The sequence below is a fragment of the Condylura cristata genome, unplaced genomic scaffold, assembly GCF_000260355.1.
Source record: "Condylura cristata isolate star-nosed mole 26May11 unplaced genomic scaffold, ConCri1.0 scaffold00024, whole genome shotgun sequence".
Lineage (NCBI taxonomy): Eukaryota > Metazoa > Chordata > Mammalia > Eulipotyphla > Talpidae > Condylura > Condylura cristata.
Window position 1 is genome coordinate 16,206,175 of NW_004567125.1, and position 18,121 is coordinate 16,224,295.

At 38.3% G+C, this 18,121-nt stretch overlaps 1 protein-coding gene across 1 annotated transcript in view; it reads left to right on the forward strand.

Moving 5' to 3' along the window:
• Positions 1-5,388, forward strand: part of GORAB (golgin, RAB6-interacting) — a 21,461-nt gene extending 16,073 nt beyond the window's left edge. Inside the window, 1 exon segment of the mRNA XM_012728876.1 lies at positions 4,079-5,388. Coding sequence (XP_012584330.1) covers positions 4,079-4,532 — 454 coding nt within the window. The 3' untranslated portion in view covers positions 4,533-5,388.
• Positions 5,389-18,121: the final 12,733 nt, after the last annotated feature.

The following is an 18,121-nucleotide window of genomic DNA, read 5'->3' on the forward strand; positions in this document are numbered from 1 at the left end:
CACACACTCACCTCTGGCCTATAATACTCCAGTTCTGTATGTATAAATAAATAAATCTTTTTTAAAAGTACTAATTCTCAGCTGTGTTCAATGAAAGTTGAGCGCATACTACAAATATGGTGTTTCTGGTCTTTCATATCTTTTTGAAAGGTGATGTAATACTTTGGACAGCTCTGTAAGGAAAACAGTATTGCTCTATTTCATTACATCGTCATCCTTTAAGTCATCATGCTCTGTTTTATTTATGAATTTTTAAACATGAATGGAAATAATTTATTAGTTTTGAGGAAGTAATTTCTAGGGTAATGAAATAACAAGATGTTTTAAGATGCAAGGATTCCTGTTTTTAGAAAGTTCATGTTATACCACTTCACTTTTATGAAAGACCTACACCATATCTGTTTTCACAGTTGAAAGAACTGCTAAGAGTATTTCCACTTTTATGCTAAAAAGCGAAAATTGAGAATTCAGTGTTTATTTTGCAGCAGGCTGTTACAGAGGCAGCAAGAGTATCATTGTGTGGCACCACCAAGTTTCTTCCTCACGAACTGCTTTATGAAGGATGAATAGTTATAGCATTATAGATTTTACTACATGTTATTTTAGATTTTGTGTGTTATTTAGTACGATTTGGCAGATCATTTTTAGGGCCTTGAAACACTAAAAAATGTTCCATGTAAGTTAATGGTAATTACTTTTCACTTTATGCCATTTGAGACTACTTAGTATTTTATAATGATGCTCTACTATTGGATAGCGGGAGAAAACTGCATAGGAAAAATAATACCTTGAGATTCTCATAAGTATGTTTATAAAAGATCAGTGGGCTCATTTTGTAAAGTAGAGTTAGTTGTATTTTCTTTTGAAATATATAAATAATAATTCTCTTTGTGCTTTGGGAAAAATCTGAGAAAAGATCAAAATCATGCTATATTAATCCTTACAAATAGTTATAACTTCTCAGTCAAGGATCTACAAACCTAAAAGTGGATTAATGGGACCTAATGGCATGCCATGGATTAATGATTGAATTGTTTTTTAATGTCAGTGTTTTTAAATGGACAGTTTCTTGAATCCTTTAAATAGCATTCACTAAATCATTCATTGTCTCTGTAAAATAACAAAACAATGCTATAATTACATTACCAGTTCAATTTACCTGACTATGTTATACATAATGCTTTCATTATTCTGTCCAAAGTAAGTCCTCATACTCTCATTTGGTATTATCCACCTGATCCCCAGACTGGTAAAGTAGTTTGTGAAACTAATCAATTTTTAAACATAAATCACTTGGTACAAGAATATATATGCATGTTCCTCGCCAGAAAGACTTTACATAAATAAACAAAATGAAAAATCTTCAGTGATTTATCCAGGGAGAAAGATTGGTAGAAACCCAGGGACCTATTTGCAAATCTTAATTTCAATTCAACATTCATGAGCCCAGTCAGTAAATCTTTCCTGTCTTTGACTGACTCAAGGAGATCGCTGAGAAGGGAGGTATGGGGGAAGGAGCCAGGATTTCATATACCTGCAAAGAAGATTGTCTTTAAAGAACAATGTCTTCAGATATTGCAGGAACATTCATAAACAGGATGTATTATAAAGTATGGTAATATAAGATCGTAATAGCTAACAGAGTTCTTTGGAACACATATTTAACACAGGGGCTTACTAGAAAGTAGCTTGTATTCTCCTTATATTTACTAGGTGACAGTAAAAAAAAAAAAAACATGATTCATAAATAAATTTTCAAATATAAATGTCAGGTGCTTTGTATTTTAGATATCTGCTTTAATTTTAGATATATTTAGTGATGTACTAGCAGTACTTTTTGATTATGATGAACTTACCTGAGTGGTAAGTTCCTGCATGCCTGCCAGATACTGGCCTACACTCTTGCCTGATTTATACTAGATAGTTCTTAATACTCCTTTAATTATTATTATCACCATTCTATATATAGACCAAGACCAGTTGAAACCATCCAGTGCCATAGTGCTAAACTTTCAATCATTGCATGCCTGTTCTTCAGCCCCTTCTCTAGCAGCTAGGCCATGTTTAATACTCATGATGCTAACCTAGGGGCACACTTGATGAGAACAGACATGGGCGACCAACTGAAGAACACTTAATCCATAGGCTAAATGGGCTCATGGCATGATCTGGTATTAAGAGTCCTGATTAAACTGGTATGAGCCAGGCCAACCCAGATCCTCCATCTCCAGTCTTGCAGTTGGAACACAGAGACAGAGCAGAGTGAATTTGATACGGGTCCACAGCTGGTCATCATACTGGGCTAAGGGAATGATAGGAAATCCAGAGTGAGAGAAACTGTGTGACCTCATAACATTGAAGAAAATAGCCTTTGATTTTGATGACATGCTTCTGAGATTATCTTCTATATCCTACAATAAAAGCCTTGTTTTATTGAGCTAGTTTGGCTGGGTATCTGTTTTTTATATCCAAAAAAGGCCTTACCAAACCAGGTATACACATAGCTAAAGACAAAGGCAGATTTCGAACCCCAATTTACCAAAAATTAAAGTTCTTTGTCTTTTACTATATTTTTTTCCAAGACAGAGAAACTTACATTTGGAGCTATGCTTGTTCTCTTTTGCCATAATTCTAATTCTAGAAATTAGTATAGTTGATATAGATGGTTATAACAAATATGGTAGCTTGACCTCTGCAGTTGCTAGTGGTAATTAAAGTAAGTAGCTGGTAAGTGGGAATCATCTTCTTTTCTTGACAAAAATAAATCATGGAAGAGATCAAAGACAATAAACCAATCTATGTTGGGACTCCCTAGTGATGGCACAAGGGTTAAGTCTCAGTGCTATCAAACTATTGCCACCCACTGTGACCTGGGTTCAATCCCCGACCAGGGAGGTGACCCACATGGTGCAGCAGACCTCTCCTTTTTCTCTCGTTGCTCCCGTCAGCAGTATATTTCAGTAGATCGGCCTGTTCTGCTCCCCATTTTGTCTCTGGTGAATCCTCTCAGCCCCTTCACCTCTGCCCTACACCCTAGTTCTTGAATGTATAAATAAATCTTTGGGGGGGGGGAAATGTGTGTGTGTGTGTGTGTGTGTTAACTTTCTTTTTGTACCAGTCTAATGCAAAAGACACATAAGACTGGCATTGTCTGTTTGTGGAGATTTATATATGTGGGTGTATGTAAATAATGTAGAATTTTCTAGAAAACACCTAACAATAGTCTGTCAAAGTGGACAGGGTGAAACATTGAACCCAGAGATTCTCAAGAAGGGGTGGTTTTGTCTCTCCTATGAGATATTTGGTAATGCCTGGCCTGGAAATTATTCTGGTTATCACAACTTGGGGGTGAGACTGACAGCTAATAGGGGCTAACTAACAGTGATGCTGCTAAGCTTCCTATATGGATAGGATAGCTCCCCACTTCGAATACCAAATTTTCAGCAGTGCTGAATTTGAGAAACCCTTTCTGAGCCAATCCTGAAGTTTTCTATTCTACTTGATGTTTACTTCTTGCTGTCATCAGTTTTATTTTATTGAGTATGCACTGCCCTGTATATATTTAGCTCCCAACCATTGTTCATATCTTTCAGCGCCAAAATTTTTCTTCCTTTTCTGGTCTTTTAATTAAGAGATTTGTTAGGGTCAACTGTCTCGTTTAACTAGTTTTCTACTGCTGTCATGAGGACAGCTTTTAGGTAACTTGCCAATTCTGTATTCAAGCTATCACAGCAATAGCTTGAATTTGACCAAGGTGATAGTGTTTATCTGCAGACTAGCAAAACGTTGCAAATCAGGGCTCTTCCCTATCAGAACCAGCTTAGTGTGCTTTTATTCAACAACAGCCAAAGAACAAAAAAGTTCATAAGAACGATGATATATTAGGAGAGGCCACATATTTAGATGTTCATAATTTTCAGCAACATTAAGCTAGTTTGTCTTAACATGCAGGTAAGTGTTCATTAAAGTATCAATATCCATATCTTCATTATACATTTGCTTCCCCAATTTTGGGTTTTATTGATCTAGACCTGCCTCAATGGCAACCTATGGACCAATCTTTCTACTTTTCCTACAGGAAGCGGTTTGACAGGGCTGAAGCAGAGTACATTACAGCAAAACTAGATCTACAGCGCAAGACAGAGATTAAAGAGCAACTCACTGAGCACCTTTGCACCATCATACAGCAGAATGAACTCCGTAAGGCCAAAAAGCTGGAGGAATTGATGCAACAACTGGATGTACAAGCCGATGAGGAAACTTTGGAACTTGAAGTTGAGGTGGAAAGGTTGCTTCATGAACAAGAAGCAGAAACAAGGAAACAACTGAACCAATCAGAGAGGCCATGTCAGCCTTCTGAGGAGAGTGTGACATTTGCTAAAGAGAACAAAAAGCATCCACCACAAAGTGCTTGCCCAAAGGTAGATGAACAGTGTGAAAATTCCAATAGCAGTCCCTTTCTTAATCCAAACCACCCAAATCAAGAAGTTAAAACTAATGTAAATGACATTTCAGCTGTTCTGACCACATGAAGTGCTGGTGTTTGTTCTTTCCAACTGATGTATTATTCAGTGAAGTGTATTTTGTTCTGATAAATGTGTCTTTAAAATCATACTAACTTTTCAGTGAATGTTAGCATATGTGACCATTCTAAAACCTCAAGTTATGATCATTCTATGTATGGGGCCTAGTTCCCCTTGAGTTTGGTCAGTTTCTTTCATGTACCCTTATTAATGGGTAAAAGCAAGTGACTTAAAAAGGTGGAAGAAAAACTAGTTAGCTCAGAGTGTTTTTAGACCAGGTAAATATAGAAAATTGAAATAGAAACTGATACCTTGGAGAAGAGTTGAGAACAGAGTCCTGGTTAATAGAGACAAAATTAACATGTGAAAAAAAAACCATTGGAACAAAAAAAAAGTAGGTAGCATTATCTATTTGGATCTTACCTTGAGTTGCAAAAAAACAATTTGGAAATTGCAACTTATTTGAAGACAACTTAAGCCAACATTACTTTGTCTTCAATTTGCTTCCTAAATAGCTTTAGTTGACAAACTGAGTTTTATATAACCTGAGTTAGTTGATACACACACAGATGTGTTTATATAAGCATATCATTTATGTGTGTAATTTTATTATTGATTATTGTTTTTTTTTCCTTTAATCAGTGCATTGATTTGATTTAGGCAATGAAAATATTTCTACAGTAAGACTGAAAATAATACAGAAAATGCTATTGTAACGTTTGATTATCCAAAGAATTGATGTATTTTCTTTCTAAAGTTACCTGTTTTATATAATAGACATATTTCCTGTCACAAAGTATTTAAGTGGTTAAAATGATGATTTTTCTTGTCACTTTATTAGTTAATTACTATCACTACTACTTGATCACTACATTGTGCTATATGTGAATGTATAAATAAATATTACAGTTTCTCATTAAATCTGTATCACATTAAACTATGATCTATCAAAAAATTCCAAAAGGTACAAATAATGAATTTTAAATCTTAACAAAAGAATCATAAAAGAAAATAAGGTCAATGTAATATTGTACCCATAATAGTAAAAGCGGGAAACATTCTGTTTATTTTATAAAGTGAGTTTGTCTAAGGGTATTAGTATTTCCTAGCAATGTGGATGAGCTTTGCATTTTTATATTATTTGAGTTGAAATAGCTTTCCATTACTGACTTCTCTGAAGATTGATAAATTGTATTTTTCTTCATGATTGATTTCCATAAAAGTTAAAAGCTGCTGATTTTTCTAAGAAATATACATATCAAATGATGTCTTTTATTTACCTTTATAGGAAATTTTCCAGACAGGTAAGATGTATTCTTAAGCCATATGTAGCAGTAATGCATCCTATATCTCCATGAAATAGATCCATTTATCTACTGTTTCATGAGTGTTAAGAAAAATTCTGTAAATGAGATTCCATAGTGTTGATTAATAGATAGCTACAATCTAATATTCAAGTCTAAGTATTTCAAGTACTTAAAAGGTATTTGGAGAAATGAGAAATATAAAATGAGTGAATTGAATAGAACCTCAGGAGATATGATATAATCATCTTATTTTATGGGTAAGGAATTTGAAAGCCAGACATTTCACTACTGGCCTGTTGGCCAACTGGCTGATTTTTTAACTCAGAGTGCTAGTAAAGCTGTGGTTCTAAACTCCTGATGTATCACTTACATATATCAGGCCATGAAGTTCACTGTTTCCCTCCACTTGAAATTTTTGCTTTCACAAATCCTAGTCAGGGATTGTGTTTATGTATGTGAAATGCTTTCAAATATGTCTGTAAAAGATCTACTGAAACCACTACTTTGAAAAGCTTACCTTGCTTGACTTTCCCAGGGTGGTATCTGAGTGCTTAGGTGATGATATAAGTGACAAAGTTATATTGCATCAGTTTTGTGCAAAGCAGCTGTATCCCATGTGTGAGAGGAACAAGAGCAAATAAATGAGAAGTAGGGTCATGGTGGTATGAGGACCAGATGCACTGGCTTCTCCGGGATATCCCTGCTATCTTTTAAAATCATAAAATACACTCAAAAGACCTTTGATATATGTATTCATAAAATCCACAATAATTGTTAGTTTCTATAAAGGAAATTATTGGTTCAAAATGACAACTATGAGTTAATTGTATTAATGAGTTAATTTGGTAGCACTGTCTAATGTTAAACTTCTGTCCCATTTTAGCTAAAGAATAAGGTTATCCTAGTTTATCATGATCTGATTTGTAATTTAGGAGTTAACTACTTATTTCACTTGTTTACTTAAAGATTTGTATACAAAATTCTAATTTTCACTTATTATCTTAAAATAGCCTACAGGGGAACTTGAGTTCCTGTATTTTAAGAGTTCATTTACTTGGATTACCTGCAGCTTTTAAATTGGAGCAATTTTTTAAATATTTCAAAGAAGCAGAGTTTTTTTACAGCGAGGTTCTCATTTAAAATACTTGAGTTTTTTCAAATCTGCATAATTCTCCTGAATTACAGCAATTGGAGGTGGTAAATCTTTGCACTCAGAGCACAGCTGGTTTCCAAGTCATGATAAAAATCTCTGATTAGAATTTCTAGAACATATTTTATTGCTGGATTGGCATTTGAATTATAGAGTAAAAACTTGGCTATAAACCTCTCTTATTCTGTTTGGATTTAGCAACATAGTATTCTCAAGAAGCTTTATATAAGTATTCAGGGATTTCCTCTTCCCAGGCATTGGCACAAAATGGACTCAAGTAATTCTGACCCAAGCCATTCCCAGTGACCTTTATAAATGATGTTTGGGGTTTTGTATTTCTAAGGAGCCAAGTCAGCATTTTAGGAGGCCCTGATAGATAGAACTCAGTCTGCCAGACAAAGCCTGGGGCCACTCTAGACCACGGCAATTAGCCCTCTCCTCAACATAGATCTCCCCCAGGCCTGACTTGAAGTACTCTCTGGAAGGATGAAGAAGGACACTATTCTCCAGTCTGCCTTTACCTTAATGTCAGGCTGCTTTTGCAAATTCCTGGTATCAAACAGCTGTCTTGAAAGTATGATATCCTCCATACAATTGACCAGATAACTATAGCTACAGGTATAACCAAGGTTCTGATTAAATAAGAAGTATATGATCTGTATCTTTTGTCCTTAAGAAGCTTATAGTCTACTTGATGGCATAAGATGTCTACACTCATAAAACTGGACAATACTGGCTTATTTAAAAGAGGTAAATAGAACAATAAAATAGATGCATCCTCTCAAAGTCCCAGTTTTTCAGAAAACTGTAAATTTTATTTATTCTACTATTGTTTGACAATTATAAATGTAAGTGGGGCCTGCCATTTTTTTCAGTGTGTTTAGCAAAGAGGAGCAATACATGTACTAGGAAAAAAACAAGAAACCTCTGTGAGACACTTTGTTCAAACTTTGAATGAATTGCCACCACCAGAACAAGAATAAGTTAGAAAGATGGGAGCTTTTTGTGTGTCACACGTAAAATAGCAGCCCTACCGGAATTTATTAGAAAAAAACAAGTTGGAAAAATTAAATTTAAGCACATGACTTTCTGACAAAGGGTTGATACTATCTTATATGGACAGTAGCATAAATGTAAGAACTGATTCTGATAATTGAGGTGTTGCTGAACCAAGTTGGGACAATAATTACTGCCCAAGCCAAAATGAGAGAAATGGTCCAGACTGGTGTGAACTCAAAGATAACTTAATAGGGATAAGATCCAAATGACTTGAGTCTAAATAGAGCCATAATTATAGCAATAAGATATGACAGGGAGCACATTTCTCAGTGATTATAGCATGCCTCAAAGGGTAAGTCACTAGGCCAAAGGTTCAGAAAGTGATATAAGAACCCTGCAATGTATAGAAACACACTTAGAAGAAGAAACAAAATGAATAATGAGAGAAGAGTCCTTTCATGAGCTGTTATTTCAGTTGTTGAGTAATGCTGCCATGTGCTAGACTATTAGTTGTATCTAGTGTCCTGAAACTGCTCACATCAGGGTCTTCATTTGATTTAAAACCCTTCAGAATTATACATCTTCCTCCTTTCCTAGCAAAAATTAGGTAATTAAGAGACAGATTTGAATGTTCATAGCCATTTAATTGAAACTACAGAATTGAAATTCCAGTTCAGACCTGTCTTATATAACTAAAAAAACAGCTGATGTAACCACACTACATCATTTTCAGTATTTTGCGTCATTGACCTTATGTGCATTTTCCTGAGAAATGACCAACAGACATTGCCTTAGTGTCACATACATCCAGAAACATCTCTGTCTTGAGTAGGCCTTTCCTACCACTGTGGAAGAGAAAGAACATTCTCAGGCTCAAAACCAACAAAACCCCCTCTGGAGTGGAGAGGGGAGAAGTGATTGAAGATAGCCAGTAGCCATTTTCAACTCTGACAGGAACCTCAGGAGCCCTACAGAGAGGAAGGTGCCTTACCACAGATCCCTCCCTCGAAGGCTATAATTCTTATCACCGCACATACTTGCCAGAGCAGATTCCGAGAACAAGACTTTTTATGGTCCTTAATGTCTCTCATGGCTCCAGACAGACCTAAACCCTGGCACAAAATTCTGGGTAAACAATGGCTTATCTTGGGTAGCTCAGGCCCTTTCAAGTCCTTTCTCTTTCAGAACTGGTTCTTGGTTCTTAAGATCTAAAGACAGTTGCTGTAGACCCGACTATTTGCATCCTTCTAAAAAAATGTTGAAACCTAAGCCCAAAGGTGACAGTTTTAAGAGATGGGTCTCTAAGGTGATTAGGTCTTGAGGGTGAGCACCCATGAGTGCTCTTTGTCTCTTCCACCATGTGGACATTGACAGTGAACCAAGAAGTGGGTCTCACCAGACACCAAACCTGTGAGCACCTTGAATTTGGACTTTCCAACCTCCAAAACTGTGAGAAATTAATTTCTGTTAACTTACCCATCTGTTTTGTTAGTGGTATTTTATTATGGCAGCCTGAAGCAACTAAAATCTTGGTGCCGAGAAATGGGATGCTGTGTAACAAATTCTATTCCAACAGCTTCAAAAACCTTAACTCATTCTAACATCTCATTCTAAATCCAAAGGCTCATCTAAACATCATTTAAGTAAAGTGTGGCTTACATAAAACTATATACCTGAAGGGTGAATTTCACTCTGCATAAATCTGCTCTTTAAATATAACTGAGTTTCTGTCTTGTGGAGAAATGGCTGGGAACTCGAGGCGTGCCACTGAAAGGGAAGCTCTGGTGAAACCTTTCCCAGTGTGAACCCAAGGACCCTGCACTAAAACCAAAACTGACATCATGTCCATGCTGGCATTCTCTAAGCTGGATGTGGTACCACTGGTCTCTTGTACTTAAGTTAATGTGCATTTCATCATCATCTCCTCAGGTCTGACTCTGTTTGCAGGGTAACACACACACACACATACACACACACACACACACATTCTTCACCTCCCCTACTGATCTGAGACTAAGCAAAACCCTCTGAAGTAGCCCATACCCAGCTGCTCTAGAAGAATCAAGTGACTTCTCTGTCACAGTCCTCTTTGGCTAGGGGATTTCACCAGAGTTTGCCATCTTTTGGATTCCAGCCAGGAAATAACCAGTTCTTGTTTGCAGAAACTCAGAACACCATACTCAATTTGTGGAGGTACAGGAGTAGAATTCAGGAACCCCTCTCAGGGACTCACCAGACTCTAACACGCACACCCCCTTTTCCCTGCCCCCCAGCTTTGTCTTAGAATAGTTTCTTGTCTCCTAGCCAGGGGAATTTTTATTGTACGTGGGCAGGAAAAAAATTGGCTCAAAATGATCCAATAGTCTTCCAAATATTTTTTTATACTTTTCTTAAGCCGAAACACTCAGCTTTTTTAAACTCAAAAGCCAAGAATTTGTCTCTTTTGTTCTCTGGTTCTGCTGTGACAACCCTCCCTTGAGACACAGAATGACTAACAGTCTAACTGCCCTGATGGGGGAGGGTCAAGGGGAACAGGAAATCGTGGGGAAAACACATTTGTTAATACATCAGAACATAGACTTCTATTCCTTCCTTATTCTTTGTTTGATGGAGATGAGCCTGTCCTTTCTTGCAAAACCTTCTATCTTAGAGAGGATTCTTTGGGATGTAAGTACTAGAAAGCAAGTTATTCTTGTCCACTTTCACCCTCAAAGAGAAATGCAGGTGATAGCTGAAGAAGTAGAAAGGTCTGGAGACTGGGATCCAAATGTAATCCTGTTAGCTTGAGGGGCTCCCAGAGACTACACATTATTAAGTGGTACATACTTTACCATGGGTCCTGGTGCATACAGACAAAAGAAGCAGTCTTTTTTTTTTTTTTAAAGATGTATTTATTTATGTATACAGAACTGGGGTACAGGCCAAAGGTGCAGGGGCTGTGAGAGGGTTCACCAGAGACAGTGGTGAGCAGAACAGGCAGATTGATGAAGCTGAGGGGAGCAATATGTAGGAAAGAAGAGGTCTGCTGCACCATGTGGGTCACTTCCTTAGCTGGGGATCGAACTTGTGCTGAAGCTGCTACAGATAGCTTCATAGTGTTGTGTTTTAACCCATTGAACTACCAGGGTAAAACCAGGGGGGACCCAGAAGCAGACTCTTGGTGTAAAGATCTCTAATATAATTAGTGTTCATAGAAGGGGAAGAGAAGATATTCCTAATAATAGTTTCCCAATAAAACCCTCAAAAACACCCATCCTGTCATGGGTAAATGGGTAGACAAACAGGGTCAACCTGGAGTGGGGTCCCTGAGGTACAAAACCTTGCTACAAGTCTGAGGAATTGTAACAGATACAGTTTTCATGGACTCCACCCCCCACTCCAGATATTGGAACTACAAATCCCATCAACACCATTGAGAAACACCCTGAGAAATGAGGGTGGAGCTGAGCAGCCAGGTTGGGATATAACCAGACATTTGGGTTCCGGGAGTCTTTTGGCCTGGTTGTTTGCAGCTGGTCATTTGGCTCTCGATCAATTTTTAGTGTGCTATTGGAATTCCAAATCAGCAGAACTGGTAGGACATTCTTGTTAACTTGTATTTCTTTCTCTCTCTTTCCCTGGGTTGTTCCTTTTCCTTTTCCCTTGTAAATAAACCCATTATCGAACCATTTTGTGTGTGTCCACAGTACAATTGAATCTTAGGTGTGCAGGTGAGGACCCACAGACAGGCAAACCAGTTCACATTGGGTTGCCCTGTAACACAACCTTCTGGTGGGGATCAAGAGAGGGAGAATCCTGGGACCAAAAGGAGATACCTGAATTTCCATGCATTTGTTTCCTCTCTGGCCCAGCTGAACTCCTTCTACTATTATTCTGAGACTGAGATCTCCTGCTCTGGAATCTGAATTCTAGTGGAAGGGAGTCTAATTGGACCAGGATGGGCAATAATCTAGCAACTGTAGCTGAGGGACTACTTGTCAGGCAGGACAGCGTCCACATTACAAAACAGTGGCCCAGTGCCCACCACCAGGGAAGGAAAGGAAAAGGATTAAAGCAGTGGCAGTTGGGCAGACCCTGCCTTAGATGTCTACTTTAGCATCCCCCCGCTGGGTGTGATTTCACCTTTATTAATCCACCTTGGCAGCTTATCTGCGTCTCTCACATAGCACTTTATATACTAGTTATTTTATATATCTCCCTCTCCTAATGGACCACCAGCAGGTGAACAAGAATGTAGACCCCCTTCCCCCAATGCTGCATCGGGCAACACCACACTGATAAAGAAAAAAAAAAGGAGTCGTGGAGCAGGCTACGTAATGCAGGATGCTGCTGAACAGCAAGATCCTGGCCTTTTTGTTGATACAGCACTAGTCATATGAGGAATCAGAAAAAGAGAGGGAGAAGTAGAAGAAGCAGGAGAAGGGTGGAACTAGCCCTGACTCCCCAGTCAGGATTTCAATCTTATCAAAAAGGTGTTCCACTGATCAGCTCCTGGGTGTCTTCATTATACAGCAGTCAAGGGCCCCCCAGGAGTTCCTAGTCATACTTCATGCTGTTTAAGTCAGGAGTAAGTTTATGCATGTGTCTTCAGCCCTCCCCCCACAATCCTCCATCCCCCAGGTGTTCCCAGTCATACCTTGTGATGCACACACTTCCCAGGGTGATACTAACTTTATGGTCTTAATTAATGTGAAAGGTACCTCATAGGGTTGGGCTCCTATGACCAAGCAGTCTGACCTTGCTTTAGGAATACAAAATTGTAGGTAATAAAATGGAGGCTGGATAAGCCGCCTAGGTTTAGCAGACCCACAAGGCAAACACAGTGTCCTGCACTCAACAAACTTTCCAAATTATTATTGAAATATAAAATTAATCAATGCATGGGCATAAAGGAAAGAATTCATTGAATCAATATGGCCAAACAGTCGATAGATACTGTAAAGAGAGAAGCAGAAGGTATTTATAGGGTAGGTGTAATTTTGCAAAAAATCCAGATTCCTCCCATGACGTCTTGTGATTTTCTCTAGGCAGGGAAAGAGTTAAGCAGCTTTGCACCATGTTCGTGGACTTCTGATGTGACATAAAACACTAAAATTGTGGCTTTTCCACTTTAGCTGACATAGTTTAAGTTGATGAATATTTTGATTTGTGCCAGTCTCAGGCTGTTTTAAATGCTATCCCTGCCGGAGTCAAGAAGTCCAGTCATAATCATAACAATATGCTTGTCAGTCAAAAGCACCGGAAGATTGTTTAGGTGCAAAGAAAGCATTTTCCCCTGAAAGGAAACAGGGCAATTGAATCACCTACTTTTTAAGGCATTGAAGTCAAAACTGTTACCAGCTTCATGGTGTGAAAATCCAGGTCTCGCCACCCTCTTGGTCAGACTCCAATATGCCTTGGGGCCATCCAGCCAAAAAACAAGTTACAGTCTAAAGTTCAGAAGAAATTAGACTAAAGGGAAAGCACAACGATCAAGGTTGATTTCCCCATCATTATTTGCAGGTCACCATTTCAGCAGGGAGTGTATAATGAATTCCCTCCATCTCTGCCGTCAGTGTACCTTGGGATAGATTTACAGAGCCAACTAAATCAGAGAATTCATGCAATTACACAGATCTGGACAGAAGAAGCAAATAATACTTGATAGAATTGACCTAAAGTTTACAGCATAAGACTTGTTTGCATTATAGCAGGTAAAACTTAAAAATTCACATAGAATTGGATTTATCCAAAAAGAGAGGGAAAAGCCAGAAACCAGTGTGGGAGAAAGAAAGAAATGAATAGCCTGAAGGAATGGATTCAAAATTGGAGGCAGCCCAGAATTATTCAAATCATTGGGTATGTTGATGTCAGGACCTTCTTTTTTCAATGTTAGTGTGACCTTAACAATTCCAGCTGCTCAACAAATTTGCTCAGCAACTTTGCCCCACCAGAGGAAAATTAAAAAACAAATCTGGTATGCACCTTCTCATTTTATTGCATCAAGAACAGCTTTTCCATGGAAATGAACTAGTTAAATAAAAAGTTACTATAATAGAAAGAACACCTTTCACCCCCAAAGAATTCTATATACCCCATGCTGATATCAAAAGGATCTCCTCATGGGAAAGAGGAATGTGGAGAGCAGAGGGGAACAAAAATCTGGTGTTCAGAGCCCACTGGGAGCTTCAGACAAATATGAAACAATGACTTCATGTAGTAGATAAATTTCTCACATTCTTTACCAGTTTTATTGGCAAAATACTGATGTGTCCAGTTGTTTGAACATCAAGCTCTCCCAAAGATTCTGAGTGGGTACAAAAAAAAATATCTTGGCAGGCACGGTAATCCTAGGAAAGTCTTTTTGTCCAGCAACTTACCAGTGTTTGCATTTGTTGGTCATACTTGAAGTCTTCCAAAAACATGCCCTTTTATCCTCCATTTGACTGATAAGGAAATAACTTTGGAAAGGTTAACAGAAAACATTTAAGCAATAGTAGAGCAGGAAGACTCTTGAGGTTATTGTATCTGGGTCTCACTCTCACCTTGTCATCTGTCCCAGGATGCAGCACAAACTCCAGCATGACACACTGTGTCCCAGACCCCTTTCACTGACTCCTTCTCCTAATTCTCTCCTGTGACCTCTTTCTTTGAATTTAATTCAGTTTTCATCATCCTTAACCAAGCCAATTACATATACACTCTGTACCTGTGTGTGTTCTCTGTCCCCATCTTCTCCATCTTCACTGTGTCTATCCAGCAGACTCTGTGCCCCCATGAAGACTCCATGTCTGCTCTGCCTTCACCAGGTCTATCTCATCTCAATTCTTCTCAGTTGGCACTTAACCCTAGTCTACCTTGCACTGTGATGTCTTTTATGATTTCATTAGTCTCTAAGGGCCATGCAGGATAGTAGAAAGTATACAGGATTTGAAATCAGACTTGGATGTAGAGGTAGGCTCTTTCTCTGATGAATTATGGTAAATGCAACCCTCTCAAGTTTCACATTCTCGGAGTAAACCTGGAATAATTAGATCAAGTTTACAGAGTTCTTGGGCACATCAAATTGTAACAGGGTGGTCCCATAGAAAGGGTCAGAAATGGCCAGACAAATCTGGGAGGAAAAGAGCAAAATCAAAATCAATATAAACACTGCCAAAGTCACCTCCCTATAGGTCTCTCACCCACATCTGCCTTAACCAGTCCAGGGTCAGGAAACAAGCATGGTTTCTTCATCACATGCTTGCTGCTCCATGTGGCTTCCTCAGGTCTCCTTGTTTCTCCATCCTGCTTCTTTCTCTTCTTCTCTCTTTTTTTCTCTGCTCAGCTCCACCCTCCTGGGTAGGGCAGGGAACCTGGAACTTCCCCTTTTCCTAGGGACCACCTTGTTACAAAATAAGTCTTAAATTGCCTATACTTTACAAATAAAGTTAGAGCTTTGTCTCTTTTGCTCCTTGCTTTACCTTTGGCACCTAGAATTCTTAGTTCCAAGCACAGAATAGGTACTCAGTGCTTATTAAAAGAACTAATTGGTAGTGTTCAATGAACACAGTTCTGTTTTTTCTCACTAGGCTGTAATTTTGGGATATGGGCTTGTACCTGTATCTCTTTCTGTACTATAAAAAGCTTTGATGGATGTTTTCTCTTGGGTCCTTGGTCTTCCTCTTTATAATTCTTAGTGGCACATTAAAATGGCAGCTAAGGGCCTCTTTGGTGGTGCAGGTGTTAAAGACAGCTATCAAGATATTGGCAGCAACTGCAGCAAGAGTTCAATCCCCGACCATAGAGCTGACCCACATAGTGCAGCAGACCTCTCCTGTCTCTCCCACTGCTCCCCTCAGCAGTGTATTTCAGTCTATCTGCCTGTTCTGCTCCTCATTCTTTCTCTGGTGAATCCTCTCACCACCCACATCTCTAACCTGTACTCTAGTTCTTATGTGCATAAACAAAATAAATCTTTAAAAAAATAAGATAAAATGGCAGTTAATTCATTTGCCTATGAATTTCAATGCTACTTTCCATTGATGGAAGCAATGATAAAGTAAAAACAATCATCAACATTTTAGAAAAATCAAGAAGGCATTTGGTAAATATGTGGCATTTACTGACCTGGACGCCTGCCCAGCATGCTGAGAAATATCACATAAAACTCAAAAATGAAATTTAAACCATCACTAATAAAAAATACTGAAGTAGGAGAAAGGAAGTGAGGAATGGAGTAGGGAGTGGAGAAAAGGAATGTAGAGGATGAGAGAGGGTAAAAGGGAGGAAGATGAATGGAGAGAGGAAGAAAGAACATAAGAAGAGGGAGGAGAAGGAAAAGCTGTGAACACATCACTGTTGCCTCAAGGCTTGCCTTGTTTGTTCCCAGGCCTCTCATGATCATTCCTGCTCAGGCTGGGAACAGCATCAGAGGAGTTCTGAAATCCCAAAAGGATAGTGGTATTTTATATCCAGAAATCTCATAACAAAGTCTCTCCTTCAGAAACCATGCCAAACCATCACACATCAACCTCTTCTCTCTGTGTCTATCTGGACAAGAAACTAGATGTGAGATTTTGGAAGAGCCTGTCTTAATTTTAACCAAGAGACTTCACAGTATTTTTTAATCAACTTGGGCTGTGATGTCATACACCAGAGACAGTTTAGAGCAGTTGGGATAGGCTTTCCCTTGGCATAATGGAAACCACATGCACCATTTCTAATGCTCCATTCAGGTGGGTACATGTTGCTTTGAAGAAAAGAGGCCATTTCCAATGATATTTCTCCTGATTTATGCCTCAGCTCCAGAAGGTCCAGACAGGTTGGAAAAGATTTGGTAACTGGAGAAGTGAAGGGGTTGCGAAAGCATTCTTTGTAAAAAGACTGCAAACTTAACTCTTACTTTAAATCCTTGCCTTGGGCAATGTGTGCATTTCAGAGCTTAAATCATGTTAGTAGTGTAAGCCCGATTGAAGGTGAAAGACTACACAGCTCTATGAATTAGGACTGAACTGTTTTGGTAAAAACATTTTCTAAGTTGGACAAACATAAATCAGTCCTAACAAGGTTCCTGTGATTACAGGCAGGTCTAAGGCAATGCCCTTTAATGCTGCCTACCACTCTCTTTTCTATTCATATGTTTTGTCCAAACAGAAAAGCTGAAAGCATGAAGATTTAAAAAATTTTTAAAAGTATGTTTCACTCAATTTCAAAAAAAAAAATAGAAGTGTCTGGCATGACAAAAGTCAAGAACACAGAACAAAAGTGACAGCACAGAGCGTAGCAAGGATGTTAGGGACCAACAGAATCTGAGGAGAGCTTTTCATCAAACAGCCGGGTATTGATGTCTTAGGCATCAGCATAATGTTCAAGAGCTGGCATGCCACACTCCTCTGAGGGCACCTCCATCATTACATTCATATGCCTCATCTTTCTCTTACTTTCTGTCCTATAAATCTTAGCACAGGAAATTCTAACTGCCCATATCTTCAGGTGACTTGTTTATCTGTGGAAAATCTTCATGGTTACTCTTATAGAACCTGGGGTTTTAAACTTGTTATCCTTTGTCATGACTGTTATTCTTTATTGCTGGCTCAAAAAATGGTCTCATCTTTGATTCACTTCCCTATTTCTATCAGCAAATGACTTCTTTCTTCAGACTCATCTGAAACAGAGTAACTCTGAAATAAGACATCAGAGTTATTTGCACCACTGCAAACCTGAAAAATGAGTCTGTTAAAATCTTTTTGTCCATCAACTTCAGGGACCTTGGGCGAGAAGCCTATGAGCTGCTATTTTCAGTCTATTTTTAAATTTTGATTTAAATGACCTACTCTCATCGTGTTTGCTGTCATTTGTAAACATGTTTATTAATAAAATCTTTTTCTTCCATTTGTTTATCACTTGTTGTAACTCACTTTTTCATTTGACTTGTCATCATAATATTCCATCTTAGCTACTACTCAGATTAGTTACTGAATTTTGTGATCTGAAGAAAAATGATTTTTTGTGAGCACCATGTGATAAAAGTGCTGCTAATTGGTAGAAATCACTTGGTTTCTCCAGGCTCACTACCAGTCAGAATTGCGATTGTGGCCTTATCTTCAGGAGGCTCATTTACATTGTATGATTTATATAAACATGAGTTTCCATTTATTTTAGTAAGTAAGCAAGTTCCATTT